Below are 24,140 nucleotides of genomic sequence, written 5' to 3' on the forward strand. Positions count from 1 at the left end.
TCATAAATTACTTTCTACATGTTTTTTTTTTTTATTTTTTATTTGATTATCAGTGACCAGCACCGGACATAACGTTTCATCAATTCCTTTCTAGATGTTTCTTTAAACAGTTTTTTTTTATGTGATGTTGCTCAGTGAAGTCGTAGCTTTGGAATGGTGTATTTTTGAAATCGGTCCATTGGTTTATGCGTGAAAACGTTACAAACATACAAAAATGCAAAAGTATCCTCTTATCTAATATAATATGAGTGTAAATAGGCCTTTATAAAAACGTTTATTAAAAACACAATATATTTGACTTCTTCATTAGATTCTTTGTTTCCTTTTTTATATACAAATGTTAAATATAAAATCTATGTTAAATGTATAAGTTTACATATTCTACATAAATGCATTCTTAATTATTATTTTCTTAAATAAATTTAAGTCCAAGTTTAAATTACCTTTTCTTTAAGATCTCCTTTGTTAATAAAAGTGAGACAAGACTTCTGCATCTCCTGGTCACTGAACAGTCGGCTGAGATTCGGCGTTGCTCGGTACATGTTACTGAATTTCAGCACTGGGATTAGTATAACCTGTAAGTATTATTTCTATATTACACTAGCATTCCGCCCGCGGCTTTGCTCGCGTAGTCACGGGTAAGATAGACTCTGGGCGTTACCGACAAAGTGCCCGTTCACGTTAAATTTCCCGTATAAAAACTATCCTTTGTCCTTTCTCGGGTCTAAAACTATCTCTGTACCAAATTTCAACCTAAACCGTTTAGCCATTCTTGAGTTATAAATAGTGTAACTAACACGACTTTCTTTTACATATATAGATTAAGTCAACTGTTTGTTCCATTGTCATTGGGTATAGATTTATTAAATTAATAATAAAACAAGTTTTTCCTAGTTCGAACTATTTGTAACAAAGGCATTTAGTAATAACTGTTAAAAAAGATTTCAACTTCATGTGTGTCAATACAATTACATATTTTATTAGTTTTTATGGTTTCCAATACGAAACGAAACGAACACACACGATCAAACATAGTATGATATTATACTTTAATCACAAACTTATGGTCAAATTGTATATGTCGTTTGATTTTACGCAATGCAAAATATAAGTTACAATAAAATCACACAAAGGTAATTGTTAAATTCAATAAATTAACAATTGCCCTAATGCATCAAAAAAAATGTGTATAAAATGTTAATGGATACTCACCACACCGTAATAAACTAGGTTCTGTATACAGGATTTGACTAGGGTCTTCTCAACATTTGTGTCAGATGCAATTTTGGATACATGGTTGTAACCGTTGATGAAAGGCAAGAGCTAAAAGAAAAAGAAACATAATTAATATTATTTTATATTTACTGGTATTTATTCAAATATAAAAGTATACTACAAGTTGTATCGTCAATATAAGATCGAATAGTATTTAATTATTCTTCTATTCACTATTTTGTATCTTAATATATGTAAAATTTTCATGTCACTATTTAGTTATGATACTACACCTAAATGGCTGTACCGTTTTTTATGAAATGATGTGTGCATATCGGGTGCAATAGCTCTGAGAATCCGCTGACATCTATTTTTGATACTTCTAAATGATAAGATTATGGCAGAATAGCGTTTGCCGGGTCAGCTAGTTAGGCTATAAAATTCATCAATATCAGTAAAGACACACACTCGGACACATTTTTAAGAAAAAGAAGGTGATTAGATAAAATATTATTACATCATTTCGTTTTGAGTATTTTTTGTAACATGGCATATTTATTTTGTATTTCCATAAGGTTGATAGCTAACATTTAATTGAATTTAATATATTCCATTATTTATAAAGATATACACAAAACGTTTTGCTAAATGCAGAGTACATTTTTCATCAACATACAAAGCAATCAACATACTAAAGTCAGAATATAAGAAAGAATTCAGATTATCAATGTCTCAGTTTTGATTAGTATGTTAAATATACTTTAATTACATGCCAATCATATTAAATGCATTATTAATTAAACCAAATCGCACGCAAACACATTTATTTAATTTCGATTGGCTATAAATTTATTCGTCGTGTTTTATGAGTTCATTATATTGATATTAGATTGTTTTTTTCTGAATCCCACGTATTTATCAATCCCCTGATGCACAATCTTGAAGTTTCATGATGAAAAGATTCCTATACATTCCCTCTCAAAGGTTTTGAATACATAGCAAATAACACATATATCCAATGATGATGAAATTTTTTAATTGGTCATGTACTTCCTGAGATTATTACATTTAAATAAACAATCACTTCAGCTTCATAAAATTAGTAATGGATGAATAAAACCATCTGTATAAAATGGTGTTATCATTACAAAATTCGCAGATTAACATGACAATTATTATATAAACAATTATAATATCGCGATTGCACACCTTTATATTATGTCTACATACTAATATTTTAAGCACACTACACTAATGAACATACAGCACACAACAATCGCGAACATTATAGAAAAATAAATGATATCCACCTGTCGTGTAGTCAAGTCCCAATCGGCATCCATATCAATCTCGAACGGTTCATCATCCTCCACATCCAAGTGCTCCTGGCTCTGCCGTTCAGAATCCTCGGGCGGTCTGGTCCGGGGAGGTCTACCCGGTCTCGGTAGACCCACGGATGACACCAGTACCGGTACATCGAAATCGTGCACGGCTGGGGGGTCCTTCCTTACTTCGAGCACTTTTAAATGCATTACTGTGTCGCCTTCTGGAACAAGTTGTTGATAAAGGACAAAAGTATGCAGTAAACTAGACCAATAAATGAATCACAAAATGCCCCTTACTTTACTTACAGGTTTCACTAAACATGGGTCATTTTGATATCTTTTAATGTACTGAATTACTATGCAGTACCTTTTTTTTTATTAGTGGGGAAATCTTACATAGATACCCACGGCACCCGGGGAAAGGAACCGTGGGTTGTATCGGAATCCTACCAACTAAAGCCCCACTGCGTTCCGACTAGCCATTTTAGTGAAGGGGTCACGGGAACTGGTTTGTATACATCCGCGACCCCCTCGACGGCAGCCCGTTACCGGGCCAGCTCAGAAATTAGAGCGGCAAGGTGAAATCACCACTCTACCTCCCTTTGACTATGCAGTACCTAGAGTAGTGTTATTATATATTTACAGTTCAATTGCTGTGAGGCAAACATTCCTTTCCTGTAGACAATAATTGTACTTCAAGGAATCATAATTAACCCCTTAAAAATAGATGTATGCACTTACCGACCAAAGTAGCCCTCCTATATGTGTTCAAGTCATGTAGTAAATGAGCTAACAGTGTGGGAAGCTTGGACGAACCACTTGAGACAAATCGTGTTTCCTCCTCCATGATTGTCTACAACAAAATGTTTATAAAATATTACATCACTCTTATTATTATAATTCATTGACTTGGTAAACCCACAACAGCACTGTAATTAATATAGTTTTCCACCGTACTTTTCAAATACAAAAATTTTAGACTGTTCAATCATATTTTGATATGATATAAACAGAGTATACATGTTAAACATTTTTCAGAATATGATTACTATGTTAATAATATATAAAAAAAAAAATTGCATAACATTAATGTATGTATAGTTAATGGATTATTGCTTATGACACACAAAAGTTTTGAGCAAAGCTTATTTTATATGAATATAATCAAAACTCTATCTTAATATAATATATAATAATAGATTTAACATCATAATAAAAAACAAGGGTACAATTCACATACCAAATGTTCACCAAGCTTTTTAACAACAGGTTCATACTGTACAGTCTTAGACCAGCTATCGCACACAAAGCATAGGTTGAATAGATACATGTTGCGTTCATATCTTGGATTTTCTATACGTATTGGATAGCCAACAATTTTGTGTCCTAAAGCATTTCTGTAAGCACAAAGATAATGTTATGTTCAAAGAAGAAATATGCATAGTATTTTTTTGTGTTTGATTTTACGCGAGTATTATACATTTAGAAATTACAGACTTTTAAAGACTAGTCAGTCTCCCCGTGACCATGCTCGCTGTAAAGTGTTTGAAATATCGGGTATATATTATGATGAATAAATTGCGTTTAAAATCCATTAAAAAGTCTTTAATTTCTAAAAGAAATATGTATATATTCAACTTGAGAACCGTTTAACTATCATTAAGATCCCAGGCCCACCAGATATTGCTAATTTCCTGAAAGACCAAATGTGGATGGTTGAGTAATGTTATAGTTCGGCCGTTCATAGAATGCGTTCCTGACACATCGCGAATGAACTGACGACGTAACTTTGTAATGGCGTTGCAGTAAAAATAAAAATATTTTTGCTGGTTGTTTACCGTTTTAACAATTGATGAGCATTAAAAAAAATTATTATATCAATAATCAATGAATGTTATAATTTTGTGCCAAACTGAGTGTCAAATAACTTGGTAAACAATATTTTTCTAAATCTATACTGCGCTATTACAAGGTTATGTCAGCGCTTCATATTTGTAGTGCTGTGCTAAAAATAACAGGCAAGTATCGTTATCTGTTCTTATACAGTTATACTTATAATATAAAATAATACGTTTTGTTTTTCTTTTTAGGAATTTGAAAATAATGGACTATAAAATAACTTTTATGAAATATAAAAATATAATTATTATTGATAATAATATAATTATACATGTAGGCGAAGATGATGATGAAGACACCACCTCCTCAAGCGAATCGGAGTCAATTTTATTATATGAATTACTTTTTTTTGGTTTCCACTTAAATAACGAAAATATAAATTTTAAATGATTCCGCCAATTTAAAACAAAATAGTCTTAAAATAATGCGGCGGTTCATTTTGGAGGAACGGTAACGAACTCAGTGTTATGTTGTGCCCATCACTAGTCGTGACTAACTGACAGGTGTCAGGAACGCATTCTCTGAACGGCCGAAGTATAGTATGTGCTATGATCATATACCTAGGTACCTATTAGTTTGGTCAAATGGCCAATTTCCAGATAACATTTGATCAAGGTACATAAAAACATTACTAACTTTATGTATTTCTCCATAGTGGATTTTCACATCTATTGTAGACAATATATTAAAAAAATAAGACAGAAATCATCTCGCCATGAGTTAAATTGCCTAAAAATTTCCTTATAGCTTCCAAAATGTAAGTGAAAAGTTCATATTTTTAGAAATACAAGGCCATTAGAAACCACTAACTAAATCTATGATCCACAAACTAAATTAATGAATATAATATATTATATTATCTTTGTAAGAAGTAAATAAAGTGGCTACAATTAATATATTCATAGTGATAAAAACACAATTTCTTAATTAATAATGACCAATACTTACACAGTCATTGTGCATTTCTGGATTTGAGGTTTTGGAATGATGTAAGCACTGATAGAATCAAAAAGTTCCTTTGAAATGTAGTCTTCTGGGAACTAAAATTGTAAATTGTAATGTCAATTATTAAGAATTTCCCATAATAGCAATCATGACAAAATTTTCACATGTGGGTGTCAAAGCATGGATGTACAGGAAAAGGTTGGTCGAAAATCTCACCTGACATCCTATTTTGGGGCCAGCAACAGGATGAAATTCACCCAAAAATATACACCGAATCGGCCCTTCGCGTCCACATCCTTCATAATAACGCGTTTCCATGACTTTGGAGGACATTTATAATGTTTTTTTATTTACACGATTAACATACTCGTTGCGCCGAGTACAAAATATATATTCAATATTTCTTTATAACGCATTTATGTTATTTTAAATGGAACTTCGCGACCGCCATTTGACTTATAGACTTAGAACAATGTAAGAAAACTGGTTCGTACATAACACAAAGGAATGTATATTTCCTTATGAATTTCCAAGAATTTAAAAAATTCTAATAAATCAGAACAGTTTTGGTGTTGATGAGGTCCCACAGACCACGCAAAACTTGGCTGACATTGACAGTTGATCTGTCAATCTGTCACAATATGCCATATAAATTGACAGTTGTCAAAAAATAAATTTTGTCTGTGTATACGGATAAGTAAGGAAGAATAATAGTAACTTTTTTATTTTTTTCAGACGAATTTATAAACGGATTAATTTTTTGTTTGTAATGAATGTAATTATGTGTATAAAACTAATAAAATCGTAGCTAATAGAAGCTATAAAAACGTATTCAGCTTGTCTTTTTGGATAATATCGAAATATCTAGTCCTACTCATATGAGAATTAGTTTCCCAATAGAGCTGGCAGAAGGGCAACTAAGTGATGTTGCAAGTTTGTATGAAACTGTTTTTGCAGAATTTTTAAAGTTACAGACCGGTTGAATACTTATATTATAAATAAAAAAACAGATTATATAACTTTTACGCTTTAAATAACTTATTAAAAAATAAGTTTTATGGAAATGAGTGAGCCTATAGTATGGAATATAGAACTAATTTTGTTTTTCTTCTTTTGTTTTTTTTTAATTAGTAAAGACTATCTGTTATCCGCTTGCCATGCTATATGCTTCTTTCGTGTGGGCAAAGGAAATTCCCGTGGGAACTAATTTCCTTTTTATATTATATCTTTCACCAACGTTTGTTTACATTTAAAAAAAACAGTTTTAAAGTACGATCATAACACAGGATCAATCTAACAAACACTTATGAGCAAACACAGCATGCACGTTCAAAATTTTAAAATGAAGTACCTAATAAACAACATTATACATATTTGTTTATCACAATGACCGTTCATTTATTTTAAAAGTCGGTTGTCTTATTATAATAGAATATACTTACCAATTTGTTATGAACTTTTAAATACTTAAGACGGTGTTTTATGAACATTACATTTATCTTTATCCAAATATATTTGTTATTTATCACGTTATATGTCGTATTTAAAACAAAATTACCCTTTGCATAATACAACTTCAATGATTATCTTAGAAAAAAAATAACATATAAAAATAAATATCCCACACCCTACTTACTACGCATGCATTTATTATGTGCAACGAGACTGGGAAATCTCCGGGACTTTGTATCTTGTCTCTTGATTATGCAGGTAAAGCCGCAGGCGAAGAGCCAGTAGGACTATAGAATAAAGAAATAAGTGACGATGAGACCAAAAGGTCATTCCTTAAGCTTGAGTTAAATTAATCCATTCATTTTGATAGGTTTCCCTGTTTTTCTGAATCACGCGGCGGAAGTCGTGGGCAAAAGCTAGTAATATGTTAACTATGTTTAGGTTGGAGTACCTGCTGCCTGTTTTATTAATAAAAAAATCTGTCTCGTTCGAGGTTTAAAATGTATATCACATACTCTTTATTGAAAAAAAAAACGATAATATGTGACTCGGAATAGCGACAATAAAATGATTAAAATTTTTGTCCAAAATAAAGGTAAATAAAGGAAAATCGTCGTCTTATTATCAATTTTTATTATTAGTTGATATACCAGAAACAAATATATCACCTCTGAAAATTCAACATCTGTCTAGATAGACGGATGATAAATTGACATTAATGATAGATATTACGGACCTTCATTTTTATAAGCCGTGATACTTAGACAACCTGGTAACAGACAAACAGGGAAGTATTAGCAAAAAAGCCGATTTAACCTTTCGGGTACGGAACCCTAAGAATCGAAGCACCAATTCGTTTGGAAAAATATTGGAAATTGAATCTCAATATCATACTATTCATACATAAAAGAGCAAATTAATTGGAAACGTTCTTATTTTCAACGTAATGATGCGTAGGTATTGAAAGGTCCTTAGTCTGGTGGAGGCGAGTATAAAAGTCTTTTATATTTCAGGTCGCAGACAGATCACCACCTACATAAAGTAAAGAATATCAATTAGTATTGAAGTAGACGTTAAAATACTGCCATAATGTTTTATACAAATTTAAGAGATGAATTTGTTTTTTTTTTAAATAGTTACAGAGAGGAAGAGGAATTAAATGATGGTATATTCATAAAATATTTCGCAAATGAATTTTCAATATCATTACCTAATGACGAAAGTTTATGAGAAATCGATTGATATAGGTTAAGTACAGAGTTAATAATTATGATATGATCACAATTGAATATCTAATAAGAAACAATCTATACATAAAGTCGTGATAGTTACACTATTTATAACTCAGGAACGGCTAAACCGATCATGTTGAAATTTAGTACAGAAATAATTTGAGATCCGACCGGAAATCAAACGGTGAGGAAATTTGCCAGTAACAGTCGTGGTGTATCTTTCCTGCGACTATGCGGGCAAAGCCGCTCGCGGAAATTTAGTAACATTTAAAATAAACAAAACACATTTATTTTCTTGAAATATACAATGCTGTCATTATAATTTTAACAGCAATTTTTATACAGAGACAAATGAAAAGTCATAATCGGTTTTACTTAACAGAATTGCTATAGAGATAAATTCTAACGTATAAAAGTGCAAGGGCTGAAGCTAGTTATACTAATATTATAAATACTAGCTGCGCCCCGCGGTTTCACCCACGTAAGTCCGTATGCCGCAGGAATATCAGGATAAAAAGTTGCCTATATGTTATTCCAGTTGTCCAGCTGTCTACGTACCAAATTTCATTGCAATCGGTTCAGTAGTTTTTGCGTGAAAGAGCAACAAACACACACACATCCTTACAAACTTTCGTATTTATAATATTAGTAGGATCACGATAGAACACATCCTGTGTTTGATTGTTTGACTTTCTTTTACGTCGCAACGATGAGATTTTATGATATGATTATTGTATTTAGGGACAGTTGAGAAATAGGCGGGCGATGTCGCTGTCGGACCGCTAGTATACATAAAATATAGTTTTCCTTGAAATATACTCATATTAGGATAATTTCGTGTTTAAAAGTGAGACAAGCCCGGATCTCTCTGATAGACAACATGCATTATGTAGAAGTAGGCATAAATGTAAATCAAATCAAAGGTGACATGTGGCCGAATAAGTTTAAAACATATCTTTTATTTTGAACACGCTTATATTAGCTTCACCTCTATACTTGTATGTAACTGACTCCTTTCGACTCGATTTGGATAAAATTTAAAGGGACTGATTAAATTCAAACTTTGTACACTTATCAAGGATCACTAATAACTTCATAAGTATATCTAAAGATAAGTACGTTTGGTACTTATCTGAAGTGAAGTTCTATTGTAATTATACGACAAGCTCGGCTATCAATACCAATATGTCGTGGCTCACAATGCGGGAGATGTAATAATACATAGTTAATTAGAACATCTTGAACCTAGCCAGAAGTATAATTAGATTGTTTAATTCTTTAGTGTCTATTCTATTGTTCTTAGAAATGAAGGTTGAAATTCCGTCCTTATATATCTGGTAGTGTGCAAAAATCATTAATACAAATAAACTTTTAAGTAGTGGCGTAGTTTGATGTAGCCCGTGGCAATTGGCGTCTAACTGTCTAGTGTCTAGCCTTCTCGGAAAATGGGAGCCATTCATTGTTCACTTCATACAGAGTGGGTAAGTATAGTAATAATACATCACTTTGATGATAACAAACGAACCCATAAAGTATTTATGATATTCCTGGAGTAACTAAGCCTATGAATACTCTTTTATTTAGAAAGTAAACATCTATGTTAACGGAATTTAATGCGTGGTCCCGGCGAAATTAAGATGTAATAGTGTGTTTAGATGGTGAAATTTGCGAAAATTATTATTTGTGAACTAGCTAACCTGGAATAGGTTATAATAATGAATAGATAGCGTTAAATTCTGTTATAACCCGTGTCTTAAATTTCTAAACAATATTATAATAAGGAATAAAATCAAACTAAAAAAATATAGTCTTTTTTTTGTATATGGTATTTCAATTCATAACTAGATATGCCCACGACTTCAATAGTGTGATTCTGAGCCAGAGAAAAATCGCAGCTTTGCGTAATTTATGTATACCATGTTTGCCATCTCGGTATACCAAATTTGTGAGTTCAAATAATATTTGTGTATACGTATAGTTAGAAATTAATCGTCCTGGTCCTTTTTGCCTTTAGTTCTTCCTTCTTTCCTGTTGTCAATCCTTTCCTTGCCCCTGACCCCTTCAAAGAGGGCCACGCATTTGCATAGGCCACCTTTGCAAATGTTCATGGACGATGGGGATCGCTTACCATCAGACTGACCACCAGCTCAGTTGCCCGCTATAACAAAAATAAAAATATATTCTCATCATAAATAAAATCTACACAATAAAATTGTTTCTTACTAAATACACCTAACCAAAACTCCATTCAAATATTGCCCTGTTTTGTTTTGACTACATTTAAGTGGACGTGGTCACGTCGGTGTCAAGATACCTTTGTAAAGAGCTAGAAGACACTGAAACACATTAACCTAGTCATGTGAGAGTTGCCCGTGAACCGGGAAGTGATTCTCAAGGTTAAATTGGGACATGCGCTGTACATTTGGTAGGGGATGGTGTGACTTTGGTCGGCCGTTGTGTAGAACCAATGTTGAGTATTTTTATTAACTTTAAAACCATCAATTATTATGTTTTTTATAGAGTTATCCTTTTCTGTAGTTCCCTATAATAAAATTGATCGAAATAATAATTGTTCACAAGTAATATGACAGTACAGGTGTTCGCTAATATTTTGTTAAAATCTGAAAGATTTAATTTGAATATTTTACGAAATCAACACACAAGCAGCATGCGTATCGCTTTCGATAACAAAGTCGCGTCATTACAAAGTCACTTCGCCGTCGCCTCCCTTGTTGTCCGTCACAGATTTCAGTATGAAAATGCTGTAACGAAACGCAGAGAACTGTTCTTTCCCAAACAAAATATTGGGCAAGTACATCTATGTGTAATATGTCATAACCACAACACGTACAAGTTCACCAGTGATGAGTTGTTCCATGCTCGTCGAGGCTACCTCTTCTAACATCGAAGACGATTTATACACGTAAGTTAAGAATTGTTTATTCTACATTAATATGTAAAGAAATCAATAAGTGTCAGCTGTGAGCAAGGCCCAACCGGCCTTGGTTCTTTTGTGTATACTTTCGTCTCTATGCATTATTCAAGGCCAATGTCGAGGAGGCTCGCCGGCGAAGTGAAGTTTGGAGGGGGTTGGATGTGTTGATATCATAGAATTATAGGTCATATTGTTAAGGCATGGTATCGTTATGCTAAGCAATTACAGCGTAAGTATAAATATGAAAGTATTCAAGTTTAAATAATAAAAAAATAAGTTACATTAGATTTACATATTCTCTATTATAAAATAAAACATACTTCGTGGTATGCCTACAAAACATTAGATAAAAAATTAGATCTTATTAACACGTCATATTAATTTCTTTATAAATCTTTTATGATATGTCATACGAGGATAAATTTTATATATAAGATACAAACAATATAAAAAGAAAGCCCGGCCAAAATTGCCTTCTATAATTTTGGGGTGCTCAGTATAGAGACTGTATTTTAAGCCGGCCCACCAGCTGCTGCAACAGCTATGCAATTCTTAGGTTCTACCGCATATGAAGTACTCTTATCTTCTGGTCCCCGCAGTAACAACTCCTTTCTCTAGACCACATCTAATGTTGAGCAGCTCGAGATCATAATACGCCTTCCCATAAGCTTCTTGCTGTTGTTTTTTACTGTATGGAGTGAGTCTAAGAATGGTTCAATTTATGAATATATAGTTTTCTGTGTTCAACTAGCTTCCTTTCACGTACGGTGAAGCTTTGAAACGATTTACTTAATGCAGTGTTATGTAAAAATGTTCATTGGGGCCCCAGGAAAAGAGCATCATTAAAAACCACTCAAAGCACCTGTAACACAGCTATAAACTAGTTGAGGTCAGGTGGTCCACTTGCTTCTTTACTTATTTACTGTCATAAAAAATAGATATATCATTCAGTTAATTAAATCAACGATTACGGCAAGAGCTTAATTAAAAGAAAAGCTTATTAATACGCAAATAGAGTATAAAGTGCCAAAAAAAAACCCCAAAAAATTGCAATAGCAGCATGTTTAGTCCATACATAAGAGAACAGTGTCTGCAATCGATATGGCGTTGCGGGTAGTTTTAAATGCGGAAATCATATAGCATTGGGTGCCACTTTTCCAATAAAAACTTATAAGCGTACACGAGCACCGCTTTCGCTCGTTTTAAAGGGTAATAAAAACGAAATTGTCACATCGAGCATTTTTTTTTCTTTTATGTATTTGTCATCGACGAATTTGTGAATATAATTCGGGACCGGATTCGAGGTATCGACAGTATGCATATTTGATTTTCGTCAATTTACTTTGCAATTTAAATGATAGGTTGCTGGCTCCGCTATAGCATGGTTCAAAATTTTGTCCTTGATGGGTTCCCAATAACCTACTGCCCGTGTTTGAGGCCTGGGTGTTACGAGTTCGTTATATTTTACGTAACTGTCATGTGTTTCGACAATGTGTTTGAGTTAATTAACAATTAATCTCTCGGCGCTTTGAACAATGCGGACATTCATTGAATTGGTAGAGCAATTACGGGCCTATAGTATTCCTGAATTAGACCGATCTATTAATAGCATTGTAGGATTGAATAGAAGTCCATGTTCTGTTAATTAAAGGGGCTATTAAAATATTTCCCGTATTAACCAGAAATGAATACACAGATAAAGAATGAGAGATGTTTGTAAAAGCGCATATTAATTTATTTCCGAATTTTGATTTAACCTCCAAAAAGTTATCGTTAACCTATTAAATACTCAAAGAATTAGTTGACACGTACAATTACGCTAAAAACTCTTATTTGCGATTGCACAGTAATGATCGCACGTATTTTTGGTTCACATTTTTGAATCAATTAAAAATAGAAAAGTATTGTAGGATGTGTAGTTGTACTAATCAAAACTGTCCAACTACTGACCGTCGGTACTGGTTTAGCCCGGGTTCACCGGGAATAAAAATGAAATATACCATATGTTAGATACAGATATGCTATGTTTATTACTAGACTAATAATATAATACCGAGAGGTGTGTTTGTTTGAACGCGCTTATCTCAAATACTACTTCATTATGTCAAACTTCTTTATACGTATTTCAAAGTATTATAACCGTATATGTAAGACCGCCTCCTTGGTATAGTGGTTAACGCGTAAGCTTAGAACCGACGGATCCTGGGTTCGATTCCCGGTGGGGACGCACAAAAAAAAATGGATGGCAGGACACAGAAGGCTGATCACCTACTTGTCCATGAAGAAAATCGATCAGTGAAACAGATGTATATCATCTGCCCCATACCCCACTAGGGGACACGGAACTTCACCATATGTAAGTGGAATAACACGAATTTAGGGGTTTGTCTGTACATTTAGGGTTCGATAAAAATCGACGTAGGAAGTTTTTTAGACAGACATATTTAATCGCCCACAATGCCACTGTGTCGGTTATTTCATATAAATAACTTTCAAACAAATGTTTGTTCTATATGATCCATGTCCTCTTAAATTAGCTTCGATATAGTAGTTATTGTTAAAGAGTGCCCACGCTTCGCTAAGTTGAAAAAAGAAATGAAGGAATAAGGTAACTACCTTATTCCTAATACTATTAACTATTAGTGCTATAATTTATGTTATTTCCCAATTCGTTGTCCGTAAAACAAAGAATAACTTACTTATAAATTTGATACAATTTTAGAAAGTCTTTAATTGTTATAAAATTCGGCTTTGCTATATTATGACTGATCAATATCGAAGCATTTTAGTTATCTTTAGTAAAATGACGTTCATTTGTAAGGCCTTGTCTAACCGCTGGGTCGCCATTTCATGTCATATCTAAATATTTAATAACTGTCCAAGTAGGCCAACGCTGATACATTATCATAGAGTTATATATGTATCATATAATTATTATAGAAAAATAGAGTTTATTTAATTTAAGTACTGACGGAGCTTGACTTCACACGGGAGCACTTAGTTTAGAAATCCCTCGATACACAAACATATATTAGTGTATATTGCTTAAAAACGTTACATGGTTTGCGGACAAACTTATGGAAGAAAGCAAATAACGAATCAAATAGGATCTTTAGTATATTATGATGGGAAAGTATAAAGAGAGGATATAGGAGTCTAAGCATTTTTTTTAGTGGGGAAATCATGAATAGATATCCACGGTCCTCGGGGAAGAAGCCGTGGGTTATGTCGGATTCTTACCGACCAAAACCCCACGTGTTTCATCGAGCCGCTTAAGTGAGGGGGCCACGGTAGCTGGTTATAATTCAACCGCGACCCGAAAGTCTAAGTATGAAAAAACCGTAAATATTCATGTGTTAGTGCTGCCATATAGAAGCGATTCTTCATCACATTATTAACCCGACGTTTGTATGTTCAGCAACAATAAATAAAAAGAAAAAAAGAAAAAACAAAAATAATGTTTTTATAATGTCACAAATAGAAAATTTTAAGCTTTCTATTATGTACCATGTTACTTCTCTTTTTAAACTATGTCAATTTTTCAATCACCTCAAATGGAGTTTTATTTATAACTAAACAGTAAATGACAAATATTATTTTGTTTTAGATTTAAAGAAGACCCTGAGTCTCCGGCTGTAGGCTCGCCAGGTAAGGTCTCGACGTGTTATGCTGTACCTTTATGCACATAATATTTAAGGTTGGCCTTGGATCCCGTTCAGGTACTGTGTTTTGGTCGGAAACAAGAAAAAAGGATATACTCTTATGTATTTATGTAGTAATAACAATAATGAAATGATCATATTAAATTTCGAGATAAATAATAAACTATAAGAAATTATTTTATCCTCAGGAGTAAATTTATAATCTGAATCATTATTAACTGAGTAATAATAAAATAAATACAGGGCGACCAATAGTCATACACTACCATCGTCCTAAATTCCTAAAATTACAATAAGTAGTTAACAATTTTTTTACATTAATAAATTAAGAAACCTCAATACTAGTCAATGTGTTAATTAATTCGATGACGGGCGAAACACATCGTTTAAAATCATTTCACTACGATAAAAAAGGCATCAAACACGAACGACGTAGCAAATATTTATTCTCAGGCTACTGGTGTTGATGACCGATCACTTTTTATCTAATCCTGATATAAGCTGCAGACATTGCCAACAGAAAAACATGACAACACCACTTATGGTACAATCACGGCGTAGTTAGACGTGTGCTAGACTCATAGCTAGCGAATTGCTAGATCGGTACCGGATGTTTGATATACGTTTATATTCTGAGGTAGGTAATACGGACTCTGTCACTCTTAGAGAGTTATATTATGTATTCGAGCCTAATTATTGCTATTTAAATAATAAAAGCGATCAATCAAGAGTAGGACGTATATATATTTATATACGGCACAAGGATAAAGTAATACTAGCTGTGACCCGCGGTTGAAACCGCGTAAGTCCGTATCCCGTTGGAATATCGGTATAAAAAGTGCCTATGTGTTATTTCAGTTGTCCAGCTATCTACGAAGCAAAATAGTATTATTATTCACCAATAGATGTCAGGAAAAAAAAAACACGAATAAAACACGAATATGACATTTTCTAAAAAAAATTCCTAGCTAGATCGATTTATCGCCCCCGAAACCCCCTATATATTAAATTTCATGAAAATCGTTCGAGCCGATTCCGAGGTTTCAATTATATATATATATACAAGAATTGCTCGTTTAAAGGTATAAGATATAAAGTGAGAAGTAAAAATTGACACTATCTAAAATGTTGTGTATTCTTATAACACAGATTTCTCAATTTTTATTTTTATTCAGTTCATCTAATGACATGCTAAACTTATAATAAAAATATATACATTAACTCATCTTTAGCTGTAGTCTTAAAGCATTGTTTGACCTAAAGTTATTATTGCGGTTCCGTATTGATGGGCAACATAAGTACAAAAAAAATCTTTGATTATATAAATGCCTCAGTATTTTAAAACAAAATTCTAAACGAATTGTCAGAACTAGACCAAATTTTACGCACGGGAGTCATCGGTTTTAAAATACATAGTTATTTTGTATGTCCTGCACGCTCGAATGCAACGCACAAATGCTAGTCACTCCGGGATGGCGTTTATATTTGACGTTTGCCTTAAAAATGCACTTTTATCGAACTTACGTGCCTGGATAAAAACAGGTTTTCAAATAATTCCGTGTGAATTCCACGTACGGGTGTAATGAAAAGTGATACAGTTATCATTAACTAGATCTAACGATTATACGAGATATTATCGGATTAAAAGTTAAATGATCACAATTATTCCACACAATATTCAGCTCGCAGTAATGCAGTTACGGTGGCGTGATCAGGAAAATGGATTACTCTTTGAACGTTAAGAAATATATTAGGTGCATAATATAAAGATTTGTGAGTGTTATTAAAACGGATTAATATCGCATTCAGGAAGATGACTACGTTTTCGGAATATTTTATGGCTTGTCACGGAATAGTACTATTTTTAATTGACTTGATGTGGTTATATAAGATCATATTGATTGGGATGGAAAGTCCCATACACTGCTAATTTTGAACTTAATCTTGGTTATCAGCGAATCTTGTGAGACAGCCGGCCTATACACTAATGGCATCGCTTTGCAAAACCTTTCCGTCAAATCAAAACACAAAATGATCTTTAACTTAAAGACTTTGTGTTCAATTTCAATTGCAACTGCTTTGCAACGTGTTTGATTAGATGCTAACACTCACACATTATATCTCCATTTGATTTTCGATTTAAAATCGTTAGTGTAAGGTTTCATTTACAATGCGTCAAGTTTCCTAACAGCTATATCGAGTTCAAAGACCTACAAGTCTTCCTGCGCAAGCGTCATAGAAGCTCTGCTTTTTACACGGTACGACTACGCTGCATGGATTTACATTATTGTTGTGCTGTTAGTAAGTTTTTTCTCTTAAAACGTTAATGTATCATTTTAAATATAATTGCGCTTATATGAAAACATAGGTATACAACATAAACATGTGAATACACAAATTAATAATGAACAAATCACCGATCCTTGGGAACACGAGATGAAATCATGAATGTAGTATACATATATATATAAAAAACAAAATAATCCAAATATTTGGAAACTTATACCAAATTAATCTCTAATCACCCTGAAACGAGCTGTAGATTTTGCAGTTTAGTTTTGTAACAATAATTATTTTCTACAAAACGCCCCGGGGCGAGGAGAAACCGCATCAGATTTTAAATAAGTACGAAATGACAACAATCCATCAAACACAAAAAAATCCCGCCAATCGGTTGAAAATTACAGAGTTATTGAATAACAAATCGAAATAGTACAATCTATCTTAGAACCTCTCTCGTTTTGTTTTATACAATTTCAATGCATTTTAATTATCCTTAATAGCAAAGAAAAACAAACATCGCTACTATCTTTATGAATGTTTAATCCAAACTCAACACAATAAATAGTACCTACAAGTTGGGGGCTACAGTTACTGCAATCTCAAACTCAAACGCTTATTTATTTAATTAGAAGGACTTTTGAATTGTCATAACACACATTTAACATTTACCAACGGTTCGGAAAGCAGTTTCTACAGAGCCGAGAAGAAACTAATAGTTGCTCTTTTCAAATCAGGTGAATTATAGATTCTTATTCTACATAGGTAATATGTATACATAATAATGATTCCAAAGAATTTTGCTAGATGTACGTTAAATCAAATACCGACCCTACAATAGTAATATAGCGTAATCTCAGTAATGCAGAATAGAAATTCGCAGCCAATTAGACAACTATCTCACCACCAATCATTCAAAGTTAAAAATAAACACATTGCATAGCTACGGTTGAAAATTTTGTCCATTTGGCCGGCGCGCGTCACGGACGGCATCCTATAAGAATTGTAAATATTCTCTTGAAATTCAATAAGTGTTTTGAAGGTTTCATCCCGCAGACGATTTTATTATACCGTTATATCAAATAAGTTTCATTTCGTAGATGGTGGTGTATTACGTGAATTGATGATATTTACTATCCATCCATACACATACATTATCATATCGCATTCTCCGGACATTCCTATGGGTTGCCGCTTGTTTATTTAACAAACTGTACAGTATTATGATCTTTAGTCTATAATATAGCTAAATTGAGATTTATGAAAGAACCTAGTTTTCAATTATAAGTTGTAGATTACTCTAGCAAAAGTAAATATTGATTATATTATTGTCGAAAACAGTAAATGTACATATGCGAGTATATATTTTTATTATATTAGAAATAGTAGACACATATTAATCTAACTTCAGCATACATCCAACCTACTTGTACTTATTATTCTATACTACAACTTTCAAGTATAGTATTATGTTATCTGTGCCCTTTTGGATGGTTTTTTGATAATATATAAGCACAATCATTACATATATATATATTTTATCCACAAAAACGGGACATAGAAACAACACCACTTCCATACTACTTCCATACTTCCTCAAAAAATATTTTTTGTATGGCTTTTTATATCTCAACAACGTATCACGTCGAAACTGATGAACATATTCACGTGAATGTTGGTATACTTTGAGTGCTTACTCTATCGTTTTGTATGGGAATGTGTTTCTCGTTGTTTTTTGCGGGAGAGGGCGTTTAAGTCAATATTTGGTTTAATTAGTCAAAAGTCAGTAATTCATCTTAAAACGCTTAGGTCGATTAGGTTCATTCTTTTTTTTGGAAGAACGAATACATTTAATATCCTGCGCTTGTGATATTTCAAGGTCATCCGTGTGGTAGTTCAGAAATTATAAACACCACTCTCATGTTAATAAAAAAACGAGCTAATTAACATACTCCAAACTGAGTGATAGAAGTGAAAAATACTAAATATCTATGGGACTTTTATTACACAAAATATAATCATCAAATTTTCTTATTGTACGGAATCTTCAGCAAATATAACAATGCCCTACTATTTAATAGTAATGACGAAACAAGATAATTCTAATCCATCTAAATAAATATTGGCCACTGAGGACAATTGAGACTAGCTGGGAAGGGGCTATCTACACTAATATTCTATAGACGACACTTTTGTATTTTTGTATGTTTGTAACGTTCTCATGCAAAAACCGCTTGACCGACATCAAAAATTCTTTCATCAATAAAAAGCTGCAACCTTACTTAGTATAATAGGCCATATATATGTACCACGGGCGAAGCCGGGGTAAACAGCTGGCATTATTATATCATGTTAAAGGAGTATTGCCCAATTATTATACATGATAAAGACTGTTAAGTTCGATGTTAATGTAATGTATTTTATTAAAAAAATATTTAAAATTCCTTCGCCCTAAAAACGTACTCTGTTGCTTAGCAAAATAAACTATATTTTATAATTAATTACACGTTTTCATATGAAATAGTACGTCCATAGAACCTCTTCTACAGGTTGCTAGTTGGTTATAAAAATTATTATGTTATTTTAATTTTTTTCTATACTTTGACCTCTAGCTTTTGAACAGATCAGAATTTGACTAGCAATAAAATACGAATTCAATTGGATTCAATAACTATAAATGATTATGACTATCCATTATCCATCGATCAATATTGATAGAGTATAACACATAACACTTAAATAGATAAAACTTTATCATGCTCTAACTTATAATTTGTAAGTCATCGCTCGTCTTGTGCTCTGCATTTACTAACATTAGAATTCAACGACACACATCGGTTGCGATCATTATAATATTGGGATAATATTATATGTATATTGTGTGTTATTGTAAGTGTTTTAATAAAAAAATTGTTTATAGTATAATTAGCAAAAATGTATATATGGATAAAAAATAAATTATTATTATTCTGTGCATATTTTTATCCATTATTTCCGTTAACATATAAATTATATAAATAGATCACGCAATGTCTATATATATAATCTATTTAGAGGCGACATCAGTTATATAGAAAAATAGATGATTTATAGAAAGATATTTAGAGTCTTAAAAAACCGATCATGTTCCTACTAGGTAATCGACTTTTTCCATCCTTAAAACAGTTTTCATTTATAAAGCGTTTTATAAATGTTTCAAATTTGTACTAAACTAATATTAAAAAAATATAATACTCATTTAGAGCAAAGGATATCAAAAATAGAGTATTTACAGGCTTTCGTGCTCGGTGAGGTTATATCGGATTCTATTCGTCTCTATTTATAATCCATTGCTTCAATTGCACTTACTTCGATCGCATTGAATGGATACAAAGGAGCAATCAACGGAAAAGAGCAGTCGAATTACGCGAGCTTCTAAACAGAAAGGCGCGTGAGTCGGAGGCTGACGAGGCAAGCTTGCGTGAAGCTTTTAGCTCAGTATGCGGTAGGCCACCGACCGCATCAGTCGTGCGCGGAATGCACGTAATATGGACGTGTGGGGCGGACTTCCCGCTTCATGCGTTCGCGCAAATCTAAACGTCGAAAGCGCAGATTTTGGGCTATCGTTTTTCGATAAGGAATCATCTCAGGCTCAGCAGAAACAAGGTGTGTTGTGTTTTTTTATATTCTCTGTATGTGTTATGGTAAGGTAAGGCGAGCTTTTGAAATGGAGAGAAAAGTTTTTGTACTGAGATTTCCTTTCATGTTATCGAGGGAAAATTGTTTCTTTGTGTATAATGCGTTTACGTAATTTTAAAACATTTTTTTAAATATGTGATAAGTTTTGTTCTATGCGCTACCCTGCACTTCCAGGCATCTATAGGAATTACTTTCGAAATTAATGTACCGTGACTAACGACTTTTGTTGTATAACAATTCTCATACCGCATGAATAATAATTAACTTATGATATTAGTATTGCAATTATCTATTCAGTGATTATGTTAATTAGGCAATGCTAAATATAATCCTTTAATGTGTATTGCAAGGAGGTAATTCAACACAATAACAAAAGAACTACATTATTACTTCATATTTCCGTGATAGACTGTTAAACAGTTATAACATTACATTGCCAGATATTTAATATATATGCGAACACCTTAAATTGCAGCTGATTTTACAAATAATCCAATTACATGGCAATCTACTTTTTATTAACTAAATGTCAATTTCATGTTTTTATGTTCTTACGTTGGTAAATGGACCATTGTCTTCCTCAATAAATGAGCCATTCAACATAAAAATATTCCTGTGATTAGCGCTACCAAATAACAAACTCTTGAGCTTTATGTTATTGGTATAGAACCCAACAATTCATATTTACAGAACGCGTTTTAGACCAATTGATTGCTGTTTATTATTCTTTGATATATTCGTTTTGATGCAAAATGTCTATATACATATAAGCATTTATAATAATACAATCTATTTTCAGCAGGCTTTTGTTTTCAGGTTCACCTCCAAATTCATTTGCATTTCTTCATGATATGATATCAAACTTATAATCATAAATATTGAAAAATGAAACTTAAAATTTAATAATAAAAATTAATTATTTTGAATCTTATTCTATCTCTTTATTGGACACGCTCTTTATATAGATAAATATAATGAATACAATATTACTTTACATACAAGATTATAAAAATCTAATAAATCAGACCAATTGTTATGAATGGTAAAAAACGGGTATTCTTTAACTCCGAGCGAATTACCATTTGTATTTTTCTAAAAAAAAAAGAAAAACTTAATTACTCAATAAAAGTATCATAAGAACATTTTTCAGCAAATGAGAAATAATTTTTAATATACACATTTCTTTATAGTATTCAATCGAGAAACCTGTAAATTGTTTTCAAAATCAATCTAATTGCTTACTCAACATTGAAAGTTTCTGGTTCGACGATCTTCTGATAAAACCGTTATTCAATCATTATTACAGCTTCATTAGACATTTGAAAGACTCCTGATTGCATGTAATGACGACTGTAATTGAATGGCATAATACTTGAAGCTCCTTGAACTTCAAGCAATTTCTATAAACGTTAGCGATCGAAACCTTCCATGGACGGTAAAGTTCAAAACGATTATTTTGTTTTGCCTTTACTTGGAGCTTCGCTGTTTGATACTAAATTGATAGTATTGATAGAAATCTTCAAATTGCAAGACTGACCGTCTTCCAAATAATTCCACGTAGATAATAGTTCATATTTTTTTTATTTTTATTTAACACTGTAAAGTATTATGAAAGCTCTTTACAAATTTTCACTTAATGCAATTCTAACGAAAATAAGGGGCATTAATTGAATAACATATATAATATGAAACAACCCGTGATGAGTATTTGAATTCAGATTTTATAAAAACTTTGTTATTTCTTTTATAAGTAATCCGACATCACAGTGTTAAATAAGATAGTGTTGTGATATTCTAGTAATTCAAAGAGTAAAGTGATATTGCGCCAAGTTTTTCTAATTTAAGACTTTGGCAGCAACTATATGTTTGCGCAGGCATATATGAGAAATATATACAGTAGAAGCTCTTGACGCCGAGCCTCGATTTTGTTTCTTTCCCATCAAATCTCAAAACCTCCACTCGAACCAACCCTCTATAAGTCGAAGCAATCAGTGATCCTCTTAGATTCGATTTTGACCAACTTTAAACTGACAGATTTAGTTCAAACTTTGAACACTTATCAAAGATCGGTGATAATATAATAATTTCAAAAGTTCATCTTAGTAGATCAATTAAGATGATTCTAACATTAAAACAAATTATTTTCTTATGGATTTCCCCTTAAAAGCGGGAAACACATGTGCGACGGCGCTACTCTATGATCTGTCCCTGGCTCTCGTAAAATCGTAAGACGAAATACTCTATATAAAATTATTTTGCTAATGATACATTATTTGTGAAATGGTAAGAAACTTTATAAGTTGCACCGGCTCAAAATGTTTTAAAAAGTTATCCTTGTTATATATAAGTTATCTGGTTTGATTTTATTTATTTCATGGCGACAGACTGAGGCTAGATTTAGTTATAGTCGAGTTGTTTTTCAATAATAAAATATAATTGAAATAAATTTATTAGTCTGTATATTTTACCCTACTTACCTCACGTATCGATGCTAGATAATAAAAAATAGCTCAAAATTTCAAGAATAATGAGAAATAAATAAAACAATCTCAATAGCTGTTGCGAAAAAAATTTAAACGGCACCTTCATAGAGTTGAACAATAAATGAAACAAGAAGTAGGAATTTGATATTACACATAGAACAAAATCCTCATAAGCAATTTCAACAGATTTCAACAACAACTTCAATAAATCGATTCAGTGTTTCATTCGTGAACTTCCGCCTCAATACGCTAAGCTCTGTTCACTTTCACTGAACGAATACTGCGCCGAATTCAGACGAAAGGCATTTAAATTTCACCTATATCCCACAACTAGAAACCACATGACAAGCTTATTTCCTATCCTCATCTCCATATGCATCTAGCCTCAAATGTGAGTAGGATAGTATAGGCGAAAGTTACATTAATATCGGAGACAGACTGACAGACGGTTTTACATCGCCCAGGTGTCTCGATTTCATTATAATCATAGGGCTCCATACAAAATTCATGCGGGCAAAGGGAATGTTTATGTAAAAAGTACTTCGAGATAAGATTTTTTGTTTATAAACAAGGGTTTTTATCCTTGTCTGTTGAATATTTTTGTCCGTGATTGAAGATCTGTTTTATCGATTGATATTGGATTTGTTATTTTATTTTAACACTTTTTTTGGGTACGTGCATTGTTGTCATCGTATTTCTTTAATATACAAATTTATTTATTTCAAAGAAATTGCTTACTATGTTTGCTTTTGCGGTTATAAAAATTTTGGTGGCACATGCGAATATTTGAATACAGTTTTTGCTATCAATGTAATATTCATATGGTATAAAGGATATTATCATTATGTGTAAGAACATTTATTAATTGAAATGAACTTTAATGGGGTGTCCCTTAGGCACATAAAACCGAAAGAGTAGAAGAAATTCGATTACTACTGAGGTGGGATCACGGGTGGCCGAGAGGCTAGGCGTTGCTACGGTATGGAAAAAAGACGTGGGTGATAATATAAATAATCCCGCCTCGTGATCGAATT

The 24,140-nt window shown here is 32.4% G+C and overlaps 2 protein-coding genes across 6 annotated transcripts in view; one reads left to right on the forward strand and one right to left on the reverse strand.

Annotated features, from left to right (window-relative positions):
* The window catches only part of LOC119835873 (GATOR complex protein NPRL2-like), a 9,619-nt gene extending 3,654 nt beyond the window's left edge, over positions 1–5,965 (reverse strand). Inside the window, exons 1-7 of one of the 2 annotated variants that reach the window (XM_038360933.1) lie at positions 5,601–5,965; positions 5,388–5,479; positions 3,781–3,937; positions 3,282–3,393; positions 2,526–2,758; positions 1,213–1,323; positions 444–575 (exon numbers count right to left, since the gene is read on the reverse strand). In XM_038360933.1, coding sequence (XP_038216861.1) covers positions 444–575; positions 1,213–1,323; positions 2,526–2,758; positions 3,282–3,393; positions 3,781–3,937; positions 5,388–5,479; positions 5,601–5,717 — 954 coding nt within the window. In that variant the 5' untranslated portion in view covers positions 5,718–5,965. Of the gene's footprint in view, positions 1–443; positions 576–1,212; positions 1,324–2,525; positions 2,762–3,281; positions 3,394–3,780; positions 3,938–5,387; positions 5,480–5,600 lie in introns of both variants that reach the window. The other variant, XM_038360932.1, reaches the window with a different exon arrangement.
* A 4,871-nt stretch (positions 5,966–10,836) lies between these two features.
* Positions 10,837–24,140, forward strand: part of LOC119835419 (ecdysone-induced protein 78C) — a 48,829-nt gene continuing 35,525 nt past the window's right edge. For 2 of the 4 annotated variants that reach the window (XM_038360203.1, XM_038360206.1), the window contains exon 1: positions 20,424–20,590. In XM_038360203.1, the coding sequence (XP_038216131.1) occupies positions 20,473–20,590 (118 nt within the window). In that variant the 5' untranslated portion in view covers positions 20,424–20,472. Of the gene's footprint in view, positions 10,992–14,610; positions 14,652–20,423; positions 20,591–24,140 lie in introns of those variants that run through there. The other 2 variants (XM_038360205.1, XM_038360207.1) reach the window with 2 other exon arrangements.

The sequence above is a fragment of the Zerene cesonia genome, chromosome Z (genome assembly GCF_012273895.1).
Source record: "Zerene cesonia ecotype Mississippi chromosome Z, Zerene_cesonia_1.1, whole genome shotgun sequence".
In the NCBI taxonomy this organism is placed as follows: Eukaryota; Metazoa; Arthropoda; class Insecta; order Lepidoptera; family Pieridae; genus Zerene; species Zerene cesonia.